Source organism: Polyodon spathula, chromosome 22, assembly GCF_017654505.1.
Source record: "Polyodon spathula isolate WHYD16114869_AA chromosome 22, ASM1765450v1, whole genome shotgun sequence".
NCBI lineage: Eukaryota > Metazoa > Chordata > Actinopteri > Acipenseriformes > Polyodontidae > Polyodon > Polyodon spathula.
In genome coordinates this window covers 3,596,017-3,612,127 of record NC_054555.1, presented here as the reverse complement: position 1 = coordinate 3,612,127, position 16,111 = coordinate 3,596,017, and the positions used below count along the sequence as shown (strand labels likewise).

The 16,111-nt window shown below is 39.8% G+C and overlaps 1 protein-coding gene and 1 long non-coding RNA gene across 3 annotated transcripts; one reads left to right on the top strand and one right to left on the bottom strand.

Moving 5' to 3' along the window:
- Window positions 1–5,979: 5,979 nt before the first annotated feature.
- On the bottom strand, window positions 5,980–12,702 carry LOC121297214 (mothers against decapentaplegic homolog 5-like). 2 transcript variants are annotated; one of them, XM_041223360.1, is made up of 7 exons: window positions 12,610–12,702; window positions 10,064–10,929; window positions 9,246–9,503; window positions 8,348–8,461; window positions 7,795–8,016; window positions 7,044–7,300; window positions 5,980–6,578 (listed from the first exon to the last, which is right to left on the bottom strand). In XM_041223360.1, exons 2-7 carry the CDS (start codon window positions 10,464–10,466, stop codon window positions 6,435–6,437), a joined length of 1,398 nt encoding a protein of 465 aa, XP_041079294.1. In that variant the 5' UTR covers window positions 10,467–10,929; window positions 12,610–12,702; the 3' UTR covers window positions 5,980–6,434. The 2 variants fall into 2 exon arrangements, with proteins under 2 accessions (XP_041079294.1, XP_041079295.1); XM_041223361.1 differs by having other exon boundaries at window positions 8,348–8,458.
- A 257-nt stretch (window positions 12,703–12,959) lies between these two features.
- Window positions 12,960–16,032, top strand: LOC121297216. Its single transcript, XR_005947144.1, has 3 exons — window positions 12,960–13,047; window positions 14,763–14,810; window positions 14,961–16,032. It is a non-coding gene; the product is annotated as an uncharacterized LOC121297216 (long non-coding RNA).
- The last annotated feature ends 79 nt before the right edge of the window (window positions 16,033–16,111 follow it).

The following is a 16,111-nucleotide window of genomic DNA, read 5'->3' as shown; positions in this document are numbered from 1 at the left end:
AATAAATAAATAAATAAATAAATACATAATAGTTCTCTTCAATTCATTTTTCTTTCGAGAACACAAGAATCTCTCTGGGAATTCGAATAAACAAATAAATAAAATCGATCCCATCAAATAAATAATCGAGTAAATAAACAAATACATACAGTGTATTTCAAAACTTTTATAAATAATAAATCAATAAATAAATACAAGCAGTTCTCTTCAATTCATTTTTCTTTCGAGAACACAAGAATCTCTCTGGGTTTTCTGGATAAATCTTTTAAATGTTTCTAAGAACGCTGCAGATTTTTTTTTCTTGTGTTCACAGACTTTTTTGGGTGGACATGCTTTATTTACTTCCTGAAAAAAAAATAAAAATAAATAAATGTTGTGCATATAGTGGCTGACTCTAACATCAATCAATTTGGAATGGCTAACCTTTTAAATGATATATTTAAAAAAAAAAAAAAAGACTAATACCAACCTCTAAGCACATCTTCAGATCAATAATTTCAGGTATATTTCCCAAAAGTTGCATCCCTTGGCGAAATGTGTCCAAGTTTTCAGCAAGGCATTCACAACTCTGAAAAGAATCAACAATCCCTTGATTTGCTGTGCGGGTTTAATGCTCTTGAAATAACATTCAACAAGCCCATTTCAACTTTGTAAAAGTATCTAATTAAAGTTAAACCACATGACCATAATTCATTGGGGTTCCTTCATTTGCATGCAAATGAATATAGAGTGCCACCAGGTAGGTTTATATTAAACTAGGTATTATTACCTGTTCAAAATCCTGTTATGTGTGTTCTGTATGGTACTCTATTGTTGTCTTTGCTTTGATAATCATATGCCATGCTTACTAATTATAACAGAATGGGTTATTAACAGCTATGCATTGAAGCCCACAGTTAAAGCATTGCACATCAAAAACTTGAACTGTGCAACACTGAAATGCTTCCCCACATTTGGCACAGAACGAATGATACTTACAGTTGTGTTTTGGGGGGTCAAAATCATTGTATTCTGAAATGAAATTTAAAAAAAAAAAAAAACAGAACCAGAGTTAAGCCAGATTCATGAATTGAGGCTGGTTTCACAGACCCAGATTAAGCTCGGACCGCCTATTGTTACTTCAGGTGATAATTAGTGCTAATCCGAGCCTGTGAAACCAAGTCAGTGAAAAACATATTGCTTTACTTGTGTCAGGTTTGTCATGTCATCTAAGTTTCAAGTTGCATTTATACATTTTAAAATGAATAATATAAGAAGAATACTCACGTTTCCCTGTAATTTTTGGGTTTTGACCCATATCTCCTTCAATACATTAGCACAACACTGGGTAGGACTGGTGGGAACAGGAGTACTAGAGCTCAATACAAATAAATTCAACAAAATCAGGTAGATGTTCATTTTGATGGCCTCTTGTTTTTCTGCTCCCTCTCTTGTTAGAAAGATGATATTGTGCATCACTACCGTTCACCTTTATATATCTACAATGAAAGGAGTGGGCTAGTGTAATGAAACCACTAGGGGTGGAAAACACGCTTCCACCTTTAGTGATTAGCATTGGTTGATATCCCGTCAATTCATCAAGAAAAAATTTCCCAAAAAAAAAAAAAAAAAACCTAACATAATGACATTGCCCCAAAGCTGTACAGGTCTCTGTTGTAAACATTCGAAATATCACGTAATGCATTTCCACAAAAACCACCATACCCGTATCTTGATTATTCTAAATCTAGGGCACAAATACAAGCGTCACAAGCCTGTCACATCCCAGCTGAGCCATCCTGTGTTTGAATTTACTGTTTAAACTGGCTTAGGGCAGTCTGGGGACTAGAGTTGGGGTCAATTCCATTTTTTTTCAATTTCAGTTCCATTTCTAATCCCAATTCCCATTTAATCAATTCAAATTTCTGTTCCAATCATTTTACAACAAAGGCTTTATTAAGCAAACAAATACTGTATACAACTTAATGAACTTGCCAGGTAACCTGATAAAGTCAATGGCATAAACCTCAGTAAAGACTACGCTGTAAAACAGAATAGGAATTGTATAAAAGGGAACTGGGATTGGAAATGGGATTGTCCATAACTCTGCTGGGAATCAGCGGCCCCTTATCCTAGCACAGTGGGAGCTTGACTTTGTGTCACAATGAAAAACATTAAGATGCAGACTTTTGTAGTTTGTATGTTATATTCAAAATAAAAACATGTATTGTAAAAGGCAGTTCATGTGTTAATTTAAACTTTTAGATGTTCCACAGATACACACACAAATGTAAATTCTAAGTGGTAATAGAAATTGTATTTTATATAATTGTGTGTTTGTTGTGAAGGTAACCAGAGAAACAAGTAGCGAAGGCGCGTCGTAATTCAAAATGTGCCCAACAACACGTTTATTAATTTCTCTCGTTAAATGTTTTTATCTCCATGGCAACGCATGAAGCTCTCCTCATGATATTCAGAGTCGTTCTTTTCCTACTTAGTAAGCAGACACGAATATTTAAATAACCCCTCCCCTAAATGACTATGAATTGAGTAATCTGTATTGTTACTTCCATTTTTTTTTTATCCTAAATGTCAACTGCATAGCAACACATTTCCTGAAAAGTAAGGCAACCACGTCATGAGGAAAACTGTCATGACTTGTGCATGTAAACACTGCCATTGTTCCCTTGGAAACAAATTTTCTTCAGTTGCGTTTGTGTGAGGTCACACACATCTGTACAGTGGCTTGCGAAAGTATTGACCCCCCTTGGCACTTTTCCTATTTTGTTGCCTTACAACCTGGAATTAAAATTGATTTTTTGGGGGTTTGTATCATTTGATTTACACAACATGCCTACCACTTTGAAGATGCAAAATATTTTTTATTGTGAAACAAACAAGAAATAAGACAACAAAACAGAAAACTTGAGCTTGCATAAGTATTCACCCCCCCAAAGTCAATATTTTGTAGAGCCACCTTTTGCAGTAATTACAGCTGCAAGTCTCTTGGGGTATGTATCTATAAGCTTGGCACATCTAGCCACTGGGATTTTTGTCCATTCTTCAAGGCAAAACTGCTCCAGCTCCTTCAAGTTGGACGGGTTCCGCTGGTGTACAGCAATCTTTAAGTCATACCACAGATTCTCAATTGGATTGAGGTCTGGGCTTTGACTAGGCCATTCCAAGACATTTAAATGTTTCCCCTTAAACCACTCGAGTGTTGCCTTAAGAGTATGCTTAGGGTCATTGTCCTGCTGGAAGGTGAACCTCTGTCCCACTCTCAAATCTCTGGAAGACTGAAACAGGTTTCCCTCAAGAATTTCCCTGTATTTAGCGCCATCCATCATTCCTTCAATTCTGACCAGTTTCCCAGTCCCTGCCGATGAAAAACATCCCCACAGCATGATGCTGCCACCACCATGCTTCACTGTGGGGATGGTATTCTCGGGGTGATGAGATTTGTGCCAGACATAACGTTTTCCTTGATGGCCAAAAAGCTCAATTTTAGTCTCATCTGACCAGAGTACCTTCTTCCATATGTTTGGGGAGTCTTCCACATGCCTTTTGGCGAACACCAAATATGTTTGCTTACTTTTTTCTTTAAGCAATGGCTTTTTTCTGGCCACTCTTCCGTAAAGCCCAGGTCTGTGGAGTGTACGGCTTAAAGTGGTCCTATGGACAGATACTCCAATCTCCGCTGTGGAGCTTTGCAGCTCCTTCAGGGTTATCTTTGGCCTCTTTGTTGCCTCTCTGATTAATGCCCTCCTTGCCTGGTCCGTGAGTTTTGGTGGGCGGCCCTCTCTTGCCAGGTTTGTTGTGGTGCCATATTCTTTCCATTTTTTAATGACTTTAATGGTGCTCTGTGGGATGTTTCGGATATTTTTTTATAACCCAACCCTGATCTGTACTTCTCCACAACTTTGTCCCTGACCTGTCTGGAGAGCTCCTTGGTCTTCATCGTGCCGCTTGCTTGGTGGTGCCCCTTGCTTAGTGGTGTTGCAGACTCTGGGGCCTTTCAGAACAGGTGTATATATACTGAGATCATGTAACACTTAGACTGCACACAGGTGGACTTTATTTAACTAATTATGTGACTTCTGAAGGTAATTGGTTGCAACAGATCTTATTTAGAGGCTTAACAGCAAAGGGGGTGAATACATATGCACGCACCACTTTTCTGTTATTTATTTTTTAGAATTTTTTGAAACAAGTTATTTTTTTCATTTCACTTCACCAATTTGGACTATTTTGTGTATGCCCATTACATGAAATCGAAATAAAAATCCATTTTAATTCCAGGTTGTAAGGCAACAAAATAGGAAAAATGCCAAGGGGGGTCAATATTTATGCAAGCCACTGTCTCTCATTGTGTAACTAGTGTGCATGTTGGAAGGACCATGGGTAACAAAGGAAGGATGCTCTTGAGAATCTCATTCACAAAACGTTTTTGGCATCCACTAATTTTGATTACTACCTCCAGAGGAACATGGGAGGAGAAATGGACTTGCATGTTTGGGAATTTAAACAGTTTAATCCATGGTGCTTTCATTTTTACAGTGGCCCTTTTACATTAATCCATGACCTTAACATTTCATACCTTTCACACGCCCTCCAAAACTGCATCAATGTGAAACTATGAACTAGAATAAGCGTCAATGCACAATCTAAGCCATTTAGTTGTATTGGCCTGATTTGCATGTGTCAAAAATCATTGTTAAGTATTTATTGAAACAGTTCAATGTTTAGTGCAACAAATTACTCAATTTGGTGATGTTTGGCACCCTCTCTGGATCTTTGAGTTGAATTTGTATTTGTTTACAAAACACTTATTTACAGATACTTGTGGTAAGCATGGCAACAGTATAGTACAAACAAGGAAAAACACGGAAAACATCAGTTAGTGTTAGTTTACTATGAGGAAAGGGGTCAGATAAACCTGTCAGCTACAACCTGGACATTAATAAAACCTTGTTTGTTTTCATGAAGCTTTTACTGCGACCCATTCATATAGGGCATTATTCTGCTCAGTCACTGGAATTCTAACTTCAAACTCTTCCTCTCACCAAGCATGCAACAGTGACATCGGGTGGCAGGAAGACGTTATACAAACCGTGTAACAAGGAAATGCAGAACAACCAGACCCAACATTAGAACTGTATTACTAGGTCTCTCTGAAAACGTACATACGTCGCCTTTGGTATAATAAGCTCTTTGCAACACTAGGCACTAGGAGACATGCTTTGTTTAGTTTCTTATAAGTTTTGCCTTGGAGTCTGATTGTACTTAAGCTTATGGTTTATTTCATTCTATCCTGCATAAGTGGGGAAAGTTCACCTAGTGCCATACATGGCTAAAGCCAATAGGAGCACTTAATTAGTAAAACACTAAATATTTGCCATCTCAGCACAGATAAGATTGAGCTGCTGCTGCCTCTAACGGTGGTGGTGAGAAAGAACTTTGGAGTACAGTCTCTAATTACAGGCTACAGACCTTACGTTCTCCTGAAAGAACATTTAACAGCTGTTTAGATCTTTAAAATAGGCTCCTATCGCACTGCCAGACCTGTTTCAGATATGTATCACTCTGCAAGCTAAGCCAGTATAATAGGGGTGTTGTTTTTAGTTATATTTGCTACATGTTTAGACTTTAAGCTAGATCTCTAGAGTTTAAATGTCAGACTAAATGGCTAGCAATATTAAAAGTTTAAAATGTCATGTTTAATGCTAATGGTTAAAGTACAGTAAAAAGAAGCTGAAAGATGGCAAAGAAGTAACTATCTAAAATCGACAGACCGCTAGAAAGGGGGTGCATGAATCTAGACTCACAGCAGGATTGCAATAAAGAAGCTATTTAGGAGACTATGAATTTTCTTAAGGAGCACATAGTCCAGATTCAATTCCACCAGCTCTCGTGAAGTGTCCGAAACAAAAACATGACCAAAATAAAAAACCCATTCTCCACCAATCGTTAAAACAGAAACCCATACCTGAGAAACAGAAATGTTTAAGACCGACTTTATTTAAAAGAAGTCATCTTATTTGCATCCTGCGTTACAGAAAAGGACAAAAAGCTGATGCGCTCTGGGTGTATTAGGGATAATGCTACAAGTGTCTATTAAATGCAGATTGATATTGAAAAACACACACACACACACACACACACACACACACACACATATACACTCAGTAATAATCCAACCAGACCTCTGGTCCTGCAGGTGTCTCCAACCAAGTCCCACACAGGCTCAGTGCCACAACTGTACACCACTGCAAGAATACTGGTCTCCAGTGAATTTATTTATTTCATTTACGCTGCCTTCTTGGTAAAAAGTCATTTCTTAGGCAGCTGAAATCGTTCAGCCTTAGACCCATAGTTTTTTAGTTTAACAGTCAAACTTTGTGTTAAAAAAAAAAAGAATAAACTAATAAAAAGGTAGCCCCTATCCCACACAGTTATTAGGAGACTGATGAGATAGGGTTAAGAGGGGAGCCCATCTGTGTCAGTACTTTGTCCAGCCACTGGAGGGAGCCATGGAGATGAACTTCAATCCAACAGGGGGTGCTGGTGACGTCCTGACGGTGGTATTCTGCTCCCCAGCCCTGAAAAAGAGATTCATATTGAACACAATTAGGCAAAAACTTTCAAACGTGGTCACCTTGAACAAGTACGCCAATAACAACCCATCCCACACAACTGTTATCCAATTTATAAAAATGCAACTGCAAAAAACGAAATAACGTATCGCTAGGTGCATCACCAGGCATGGGTCTAAACCCAAATGATACTTTTTTGGATGTTTTTTTTTTTTTTTACTTTTAGGGGGAGGGGGGGTTCTAGATGGCCAAAAAACAGTTTAATTTAAAACACAGTATGGAGAGTCGACTTTCATGGTTCTTTCTGGTATTGCCCAAATGTATTTGGGAGTTTTGTTGGTGGGCATCCTGAGAACTTTTCAAATACATTATAAGCACAGTGCACAGCACAGGGGGGTAGTTCTCAGTGTTAATCAGTTAAAACCAGCAATGTAAATGTTCCCTGTACTGCCCAGTTGATGGCACGGTTACCTTGACGAAGCTCATGCGGATTGTGCACATCTTGGTGAGCTCGTAGACGGCCTCAAAGCCATCGTTCACGGACTGAGCCAGCAGCTGCGCAAACTCCTGGTTATTGAAGATCTTGAGGCTGCAGCCGCTGGGGATCTTGCACACAGTGGTGGGATGGAAGCCGTGGTGGTAGTTGCAGTTTCTGCTCTGAACGAAGATGCTGGTGTCACTCAGGCACTCGGCATAGACCTCTCCACCGACATAGTAAAGATGAACTCCTGTACAGCAGCAAGGAGTGGAAGAGGGGTCACAGATATATACTGTACTACAACAACAGCATTACTGCACTTTGCCTAGAATGCCTCATGCGTAGCAGTGCTTAGGTCTGAAGCAGCTATGGGGTATTTGCCCTGATTGAGAGGTATTTATTGCTTTTTATCCTGCCTTAACTCAATTGACTGTCAAAAAAAAAAATAATGCGAGTCAACAGTGTGGATTAAGTGTTTAAGGTAACAGCTGTAAATTATAACTAGAACACAGAACACGCATTTCCCTCGCAAAGATTGATAACTAACATCAATCAACTAATAAGACAACTGAGAAAGTAAAAGCAATGTAGGGAAAGAGGGAGAATTGTCAATTAAAAAACAAATGTGATCTGCTGAGACCAGCTTTTTTCATTATTATAATACGTGTATAGAACAAGATGCCCTGGCCTGAACAACAACAGTAGAACGTGGTGATCTGGTTTATTTGGCGACTGGATACAAACCTTTGCCGATGTGGCGCCGGGTGTTCTCGATTGTGGAGTTGCGGTTGACGTTGGATAGCAGGCCCAGGCAGAATCGGTTCTTGTTGTTGGAGGGGTCTGTGAAGCCATCAACCAGCACGCTGGTGGAAGAAGCATAGAAGGCCTCTCCCACTCGGTTATTCAGCTCGTAATACACAATGGAACACCAGTACTTAGGCTCCACATACTCCACTGGCTGCATACCTGCAAGGGAATTCAGACAGGAGACACTTACTCCAGGTCTCTCCAAGAAATACAGCCTGCATGCAGTGCAATGTGGGGAAGCTCACATTGGCTCCTTAATCATAAAACACTGAATAGTGGTACATTTAGAAATGCCTGTGAATCTGCTTAGTAGCATGCAAACAGAACAAAAGGTCCCTGGAAAGGATTGCTGATCAGTATGAATATCTTGCTTGCTGATGCCCATGGTGTACTGCTGCCCCCTGTGTTTTATCATGTACGGTTGGGTGCAGGGAGGACTGCCTCCGGTACTGCAGATATAACCCCCACAGTGTTGCTGCCTGTCTCTCACCTCCCCTGGGCATATTCACAGGGATAGTGCTGCTGTTCCCTGTTTCCATTGACTGGGAGCTATCCTGACACATCTGCTCATCTGGAGGCATGTAGGCCGGGGGTGGGGTATCTGCTGGAGGGAGAAGCACAAAGCCATTAAATCAGATTCTAACTCAAAACAGTGAAAACAAACAATTCTTTGTTTCTTCAAGCTGAAATACACAAACGTGTGTGTGTGTGTGTGTGTGTGTGTGTCTAAAATAGACCACAAGATGGTGCTACTAGAACATGCAGGTCATCCAAAACAAAAAAAGTATTCTTTTTTGTATGTGGCCAGTCAAAAGACCATGAAGAAGAAGCAACAGATAAACAAACAATCATGAACAAATGACAGTGCCCCCTGTAACACAAAGTGCAGTTTTCCATGATCTACAGCATGGTACAGTGCATTTAACTTGATCAAATGCTTTTTTTTTTTTTTTTTTATAAGAATGTCATAGATTTAAAACTGTTAAAGTCTTCAGAGAAAAATACATGTAGATTTAATTTTGTTTTTATGAATTCAGATGTACCCTTTGACATGCAATGGGAAATTGCAGCTGCATTTTAAAGACCAAAAATCAGCAGGGCTCTACATCACTGCTTAGTTTGCTGGGATGAAGTTTGTCATGTTTGGATATTCTTTTAAAAACACACCCAGCATCCCATCAAAACACCTATTAAATAAGAGGGAGGGAGGGATCGACACCCCTCCATACCACAGAATGTGTGCTATTTACTTCATATGTAATTGATCAATTCTGTTCTACAGCATGTACGAATCCAACATATGGTCATTATTAGCAGATAAATACATTGCATGCAGTGTTTGAGTATTCGTCCCAGCACTAACTTCTAAAACAAAACCATATACTAACCTGGCAGCTGGAAGGGGCTGGAGGGCCCTGAGCTGGCGGGAGAGCTGGTGTAGGGGCCACTGCTGGCAGGGGAGGGTGGGTAGGGGGAGTTGGGTGAGACGGAGAAGGAGTTGCCCCCGCTGTGCTGCTGAAAGGACTCCGGGAAGGTGACGTTGTGAGGCATGTGGGGTTCGTTGTGGCTCAGGTTGCGGAACTGGACCAGGAGGCTGAGCTGTGCGTTAAACTCACTGTGCCTGGGCACCAGAACCGGAGGCAACACTGAAACGGAAAGAGCGAGACGGGAATAGCAGCAATGCATTTTCAGGTTATTTTACCAAATTTAAGACATGCAAATATATCAACTACAAAGCTATAAACTACTACATGACGGTGTAGTAGCTGTAGGTCACATGCTTTGATTGCAGATAGCAATTATGCAGCAAGAAGCTGTAGTAACTTTTTTTTTTTTTTTTTAATCTGGCCTTCAGCAGAAATATGTGCATTATCCAAGGCACTAGCAAAGAATAAAAATATCTACATCAGAAGAAAAGGTGGGCCAGTGATCACATTGTTATTACAAAAAAAACAAACTGAGACATATATCCCTGGTCATGACTGTAGATCTAACACAACGTCCAAACCATTTCTCACAAATGAAAAAGGATATATGGAGGTACAGACAGTTACCCGCTCATAATTAACTGTGCTAAAGCATGTCCTTGGAAGTTTACAAGCAGTTCTCTGGATCCGTGCAAAAGACTAAACTGTGACATTCACAACAGCCTCAGTGGACAGGTTTGAGGCTGAAAACCCTTTGCCCCGCCTCACCTCGTACGTACCTGGGCTTTCCACTCGTTTGTAGTGGTAAGGGTTGATGCAGACGTCCTTCTGCTTGGAACCAAAGGGATACTCGCACACCTCAAGGGGCTTGAGCTCATGGTGGCTCTGCAGGTCAGGCCAGCGCCAGACACGGCAGTAGATCACATGAGGAAGGCCCTTGCGGTGGGACACTTGGAGCCGGCCATCCAGGGAGCGAGGGATGGTGACGCATTTCGACGGCTGTCCGGGGCTACTCAGCGCCTTCTCCAGATCTTCCATGGCACCCTTCTTCTTTTTCAGCTTCTTAACCAGTGCGTCGACGGCTTTCTCAGCCCACTTCTCCTCTTCATCCCCCTGCTTCCACCCCAAGAGCCGCTTCACTGCCGGGCTAGTGAAAGAGAACAGGCTGGACATTGTCGACATGGTCGGAACCACAGTTAGGACCTGCAGTAAATTTGGCAAAGATCAGAGAAAAAAAAACACAGCAAGGTGTTTCTCCTCCAAGAGTTTTCCTCTTTACACAGTCAAAATGCTTGCCAGCTTATTTTCTTGAGTAGTATGCACAGTTTGTCCGGAACAGACCCCTTCTAGTGGCTCAGCTAGGAGGTCATCTGCAAGTTGGTGATGGTCTGAAACCACAGTTGTAAGGCCAACTGTAGCTGGATACATCCAAAATGAAATGGCCAGAGAAACCACAGCAGCAGAGTGTTTGTGACACAGTCCACTCTGTGGTGACTGGAACCATTCACAGTATAAATGACAGAGAGTGACTATTCTTTCAGTCTTTCAGCTTCCTTCTTCCTATATTCAGGTGTCTATTCCATACCAGAGAATCAAATCATTAATATACTGTATGTTCAGTTGTCTTGTGCACACTTCAGGAGACCTGTAAGAAGAAACAGAAGATTGACAGGCGGTGTCACATGAAACATTGAAACATACACACTGAGTCTTCAATTTAATTCACCTATGATTTAATAAAATGATGATTAATTTTTTCTGTTCCAAACAGCCATACAGAAGAGAAAACAGGTAAAGCAACCAATTATTAATATTAATTTTACAATGTTCATTGGCAGTTTCATGTTTTAATGTATTTAATGGCTGGTTTCACAGAGCTAGTGATATATGGGATCAGTAAAACCAACCCTGAATGTTTAAATTTGATTACAATTATCAGAATGTACAGTTATGAAACTCACCCTATGGAACGAAACAAAAAACGCGGCTGCAATGCAACAATTTCTTGGGTTCTCCATACATTAGTAACCTCATCTTTCTCTCGTAAAGCACTTTTTACAGATTAGTTTGTTTTGTTAAAATAACACGCTTAAATACAGATACAATCAAATCACTTGTCGGTATATTTAAGTCTGTTCTTTTGCAGCTGCTCTATCTGCTAAAAAAAAAAAAAAATGTATTTCTAGTTTCAGAATACAAAAATGCAGTGTGAGGCTACAGACAGAGAGCCCACATGTACCATTTCCATTGCAATCTCTTGTAAATTAGACAACCATTAGCCCTACCAGCAAAAAGCATCACGAGGTCACCACAATAGTACATGTGCTATTAGCATTCATAACAAGTCAAATCAAAACTGGATTTTTGTTTTTTCTACATTTAAAAATGTAAGCGAGTATTCCAAATTTAGGAAACGCTCCTGGTCTGCGATATTCATCCAGCGCAGAGGGCTATAATAAACGTGTTTACACTATATATCTTGGATTCTAGTCATTGGTAAACATTACCATAGGTTTGTATATGTCGATAAAGAGACACCTAAATAGTAACACTTTGTAGAATTAGTGCAAATCGGTTGTCTTGTTGTACTCAATTCAGTTGCATCTGTGCGAAGCTAACTAACTTCAGACAAACAACATAATTAAAACTGTGGCAAGTCCATCGTACAAAGGAAATGTCCAAAAGAAAAAGAAAGAAAACGAGTGAGGGATTTGTAGAATGATCACAGAAAAGGACACAAGACGGAGTTTCACTTTCATGAAAGCACACAGTACCAAGTACTGTGCTACATCACAACCGTTGCACAAATCCACCCACACAATCTTAACATAGCACTCAGAAAGTCTACTTTAAAAAGCTGTCGACGTAACGTTGTAGAAAGACTAAGCAAAGTGTGTTGCTGTTACGCAGTTAAACAAGCGAAATACGAATTAAAAAATAAATCAATCAGAATAAAAACCAACCCGATTACATCAATAGGTCATTCACTTCACGAGATTTGTGGAACAACAACACAAACGAGTAACACAGAAGTTACAACGCAGCTCATGAGATGAGTTAAACAACCCAGAGATACTCAATACACAGTCAAGTTCAAATCAACGAGAAATCAATCCAAAACTGACGCCATGTCTGCAGATCCCGGATTCCTCATTTTCCACCCCCTTTAAAGTTTTAGGGGGAAAAAAAAAAAAAAAAAAAAAAAAAAAAAAAAAGTTTTTCAATCGCTATAACGCCATCCCCCAAAAGAAAGTGTTTCTCGTTCGTTTTAAATAATGCCGCGTTGTACTGCTAACGCGGAATGCTGTTTGATACAATCTCCTACCTTTTAGGATGCGGTTTAACTTCCTTGGTCGTTTCTTTTAGTTTTTTCTCGGCGTGGAGGTTTGGTTTGGTTTTGTTTTGTTTTTTTTTTTTTTTTCCTACGGTCTCTCCCTCACTGCTTTCTGAATCCTGGCGTCAGGGAGACTGGAGGCGGAGCGCCGAGGCCCGTATCCCTCCGCCTGCCAAGGGCTCGGGTTCTTGCCCTCTGCAGCCGAGTCTGGGAGACACTGACAAGGGCATTATACAGAAGCCTCATTCAGTAACAGCGAGGGGGCTTCGTTTATTAAGAGGTACAGCGGGTGCTTTGTGCTACCCGTATTTAAAAGTTATTTTTTCCGGTTACAATGGACTACAGGGACGCGAGGGCAAAATGTGACTTGATTTGCAGTCTTCAAATAGTGTTGTATCAAGGAATTAAATACGAGTATTACCATAAAATGTAAGTCTCTCATCCAAAGCTGTTATATTTATGTAGTTCATAATCCTGTTTATCACCCCCGTATGTTCTGTCAACAGATAGCAGTATATCATCAGTGCTACAGGGGTCACTGTGTCTGTGCTACGCCTGTATAAAACTACAATTCCCAGGATCTCTTTCAGTTGTTTGCAATCTAATTTCCTGTATGCAAAACAACCAGGAAGTGAAATGAACGGTGCTAGATGCAGCAGGCCTTAATTACCACTGGGGCAAACCTCCCAAAGCCAGCCATGTAATTAATTGTTTAGTTGAACCCAGGTCCGGAATTGTAATAGACTAATTGCGTGAGTACCAGTTTATTCGAAACACAAACTGAAAAACGGCAAATTTATATCACTGAAAGTTTATCCATTCATTTTATTTAAAATTGATCGGAGGGTGGCAATCTGCGGAAGGATACAATCCCTCTGCCTGCGTTTCTATTGTATTCCGTGGAAGGATGTACTCCGGCTGGGTGACGTCACAATTTGGCTCCATTCTGTCTGGCATTTAAAAATCCACACGAGCGATGAAGCCTTATCAGCGATTAAAACAATTTAAAAATATGTAAATAAAATTTTATATATATATATATATATATATATTATATATATATATATAATATATATATATTATGTGTGTGTGTGTGTGTGTGTGTGTGTGTGTGATACCAAGGACTAATTAAATTAAGTTGGTAAATAGAATGTATTTAAAGTCTAATATAAATGAAGTTTGACGTTTTATTTACAGTCTGCAGTGTGTTCCAATACTTTAAACACTCTTAGCTGTAGAAGGCATAACTATGTTTCTTTACAATTTCTTTTTTTTAAAGTTATATAAAGCGTTTTATAGCAGTAGCCTACAATGCAGTAGAAAAGCATATTGATACGCAGTTTCTGCATCCACATTACTAGGACTGCCGAATACTTTGTATTCAACTCTCTTCAAAATACTTAAGGACTGTTTTTTATTTTTTAAAGCCCATTTTTTTTTACTCAGTCCTGTTTGATGTTCCTTTACAGAGCTTGGTTTAACTTAAAAGAATGTTTATGAATACACACACACACACACACAAACCCCAGTCCTTGAAACAGCCTTTGAAGTTTTGTGACTGTCCCATTGTTAGCTAGGAGGGGGAACACCGTCTCTACTTGGCCACTATACCCAATAGAGGAATGGGATGCATGAAAATTACTACATTGATTAGTTGTCCCGAACTGGTCACAGCAGCCACAGTCAAAAATCACAAGTGAAATGTGTTAGGTGGTTTCATTTTGCTGCAAAGTGGTAACTGCAAAAAAAAAAAAAATACTCCTCTGTCATGCAATCAGAAGATTAACGTACACACAGCTATCTCTGCCGGAGCCTATTAGCGCATAGGTTTGCTGTTGACATAACCGTTGTTCACTGATTGAATAACAGGATCAGAACAGAATGCCTGTTTGCGAGTCATCATAGTTTAAAGCTGTCTCCAGAGCTCCCCCTCCCCACAATTCATCATGGACTTGTGACCTAGATTGTGAAATACGAACTGTAGAAATAAATACATAAATAAGTGTTTCAAATTGTTGGAGAGAATTTGGGATGAGCATGTCTTATTGAAACACCTATATGTGCAACCACATGAGACAAGACAGATTTAATATACTAATATACGTTTTCATGTCTGTTGCATACAATTGTGTTTCATTCAATAGCTTGGAACCCAGATGGACAGAAGAGAAAGAATACACATAATTAAACAGGTAATGCAGTGTTGTAGCCAGCAGAGGGCGTTATTTAGCCACGCATGTCTAATGGCTACTGTTCAAAAACACATCTGTGTTATTATTTTTTAAATATTTTTTTCTAGGCATTTTCAGTTTGATGATCAATCTTTTTTTTTTTTTTTACAGGGAGCTGGACTGCAAATATTACAAAACCAAAACACATCCTTTACGTTGGATGCTTATAAATGAACTTCCACCATCGTTCGGTAACAATACCACAATGTTGTGGCAAATATCTGTCTATTTACTTATGTATTTTAGTAGCTGCTCATCCAGTCTAGTTGCCAGCCTTTGATTTAAAGGGCTAGCTCCACTAGAGAGCCAGCGGCATCCAGTGCTGTCACTTTGAATTAAGTTTGCTTTTATTTTGTGGCCAACACACTAGAGGGCGCTGGCGCTTACTAATATAAAGACACTTTGGCCGACCTAGCCTACATCCCTGTGGCAGGAAGCAAAAACTGAAGAGTAGCTCTTGAATTCAGGTGAAAGCACCTGTTAACACCCCGATAGACCAAGATGTTGATGTAAAATTGAAACTGGCTCAGACCCTTCTTAAACAGTGAATTTCATTCACCGTAATACAGTGACTACAACTTACTTTGAGTAAAGACTGAGCTAAAGTCTAATGTGTGGGACCCAACCATTTCTTTTGTATCCTTTTAAAGCCAGTTGTAATGCATTTCCCTTCAGGGTTTTGCTGGTTCAGGTGCCACCGAGTTACTGTATGCTGTTGCGTTCCTTGGAAGGAACAGATGGAAAAATAGAATGTCTCTTCTGTGCATGGGGTTTGTCAGCCCTTAGCTGGAGTTGCTTTGAGACTTCACTGGCATTGGTACTGTTTTGATTTATAGGCTGCTTTCTGGGGCTGACCTTGAGGGTCCAAACACTCAGAACAGCCCTTTCGAGCTGCCGTTCATCACAGTCACATGAACTTAAAAACAGATCTAAACTATAGTGGCTTAAGAAGTGTCTTCCATAAAATGGATAGCGATCTTTCAAACAGACAAGGAGGTTTTACTATGGCACATTAAACTGTGAATATTTTGCAATATTAAAATATAGGCATAAATATAGTCAATATTTGACTCTTGCCGTGAATGTTTAAATTGTACACGAGTACATTTTAATGTTATGATGCAGTTCATGTGAACAGAAATACACTGCCTGGCCATTATTTGAACGTGTATCAAACATGAGGCTGAGACATCTTTTGCCCTGATCACAGCCTTGACTTAACTTGGCAAATACTCCACAAAGTGCTGGAAAGTGTCTCGAGC

Coding starts and splice junctions, on each gene's coding strand:
- LOC121297214 (XM_041223360.1), bottom strand. CDS start 10,466: ATGTCGACAATGTCCAGCCTGTTCTCTTTCACTAGCCCGGCAGTGAAG. Junction 8,462..9,245: donor CAGCCCCTTCCAGCTGCCAG/GTTAGTATATGG, acceptor TTCTCCCTCCAG/CAGATACCCCACCCCCGGCC. Junction 8,017..8,347: donor TGTGAATATGCCCAGGGGAG/GTGAGAGACAGG, acceptor ATTCCCTTGCAG/GTATGCAGCCAGTGGAGTAT.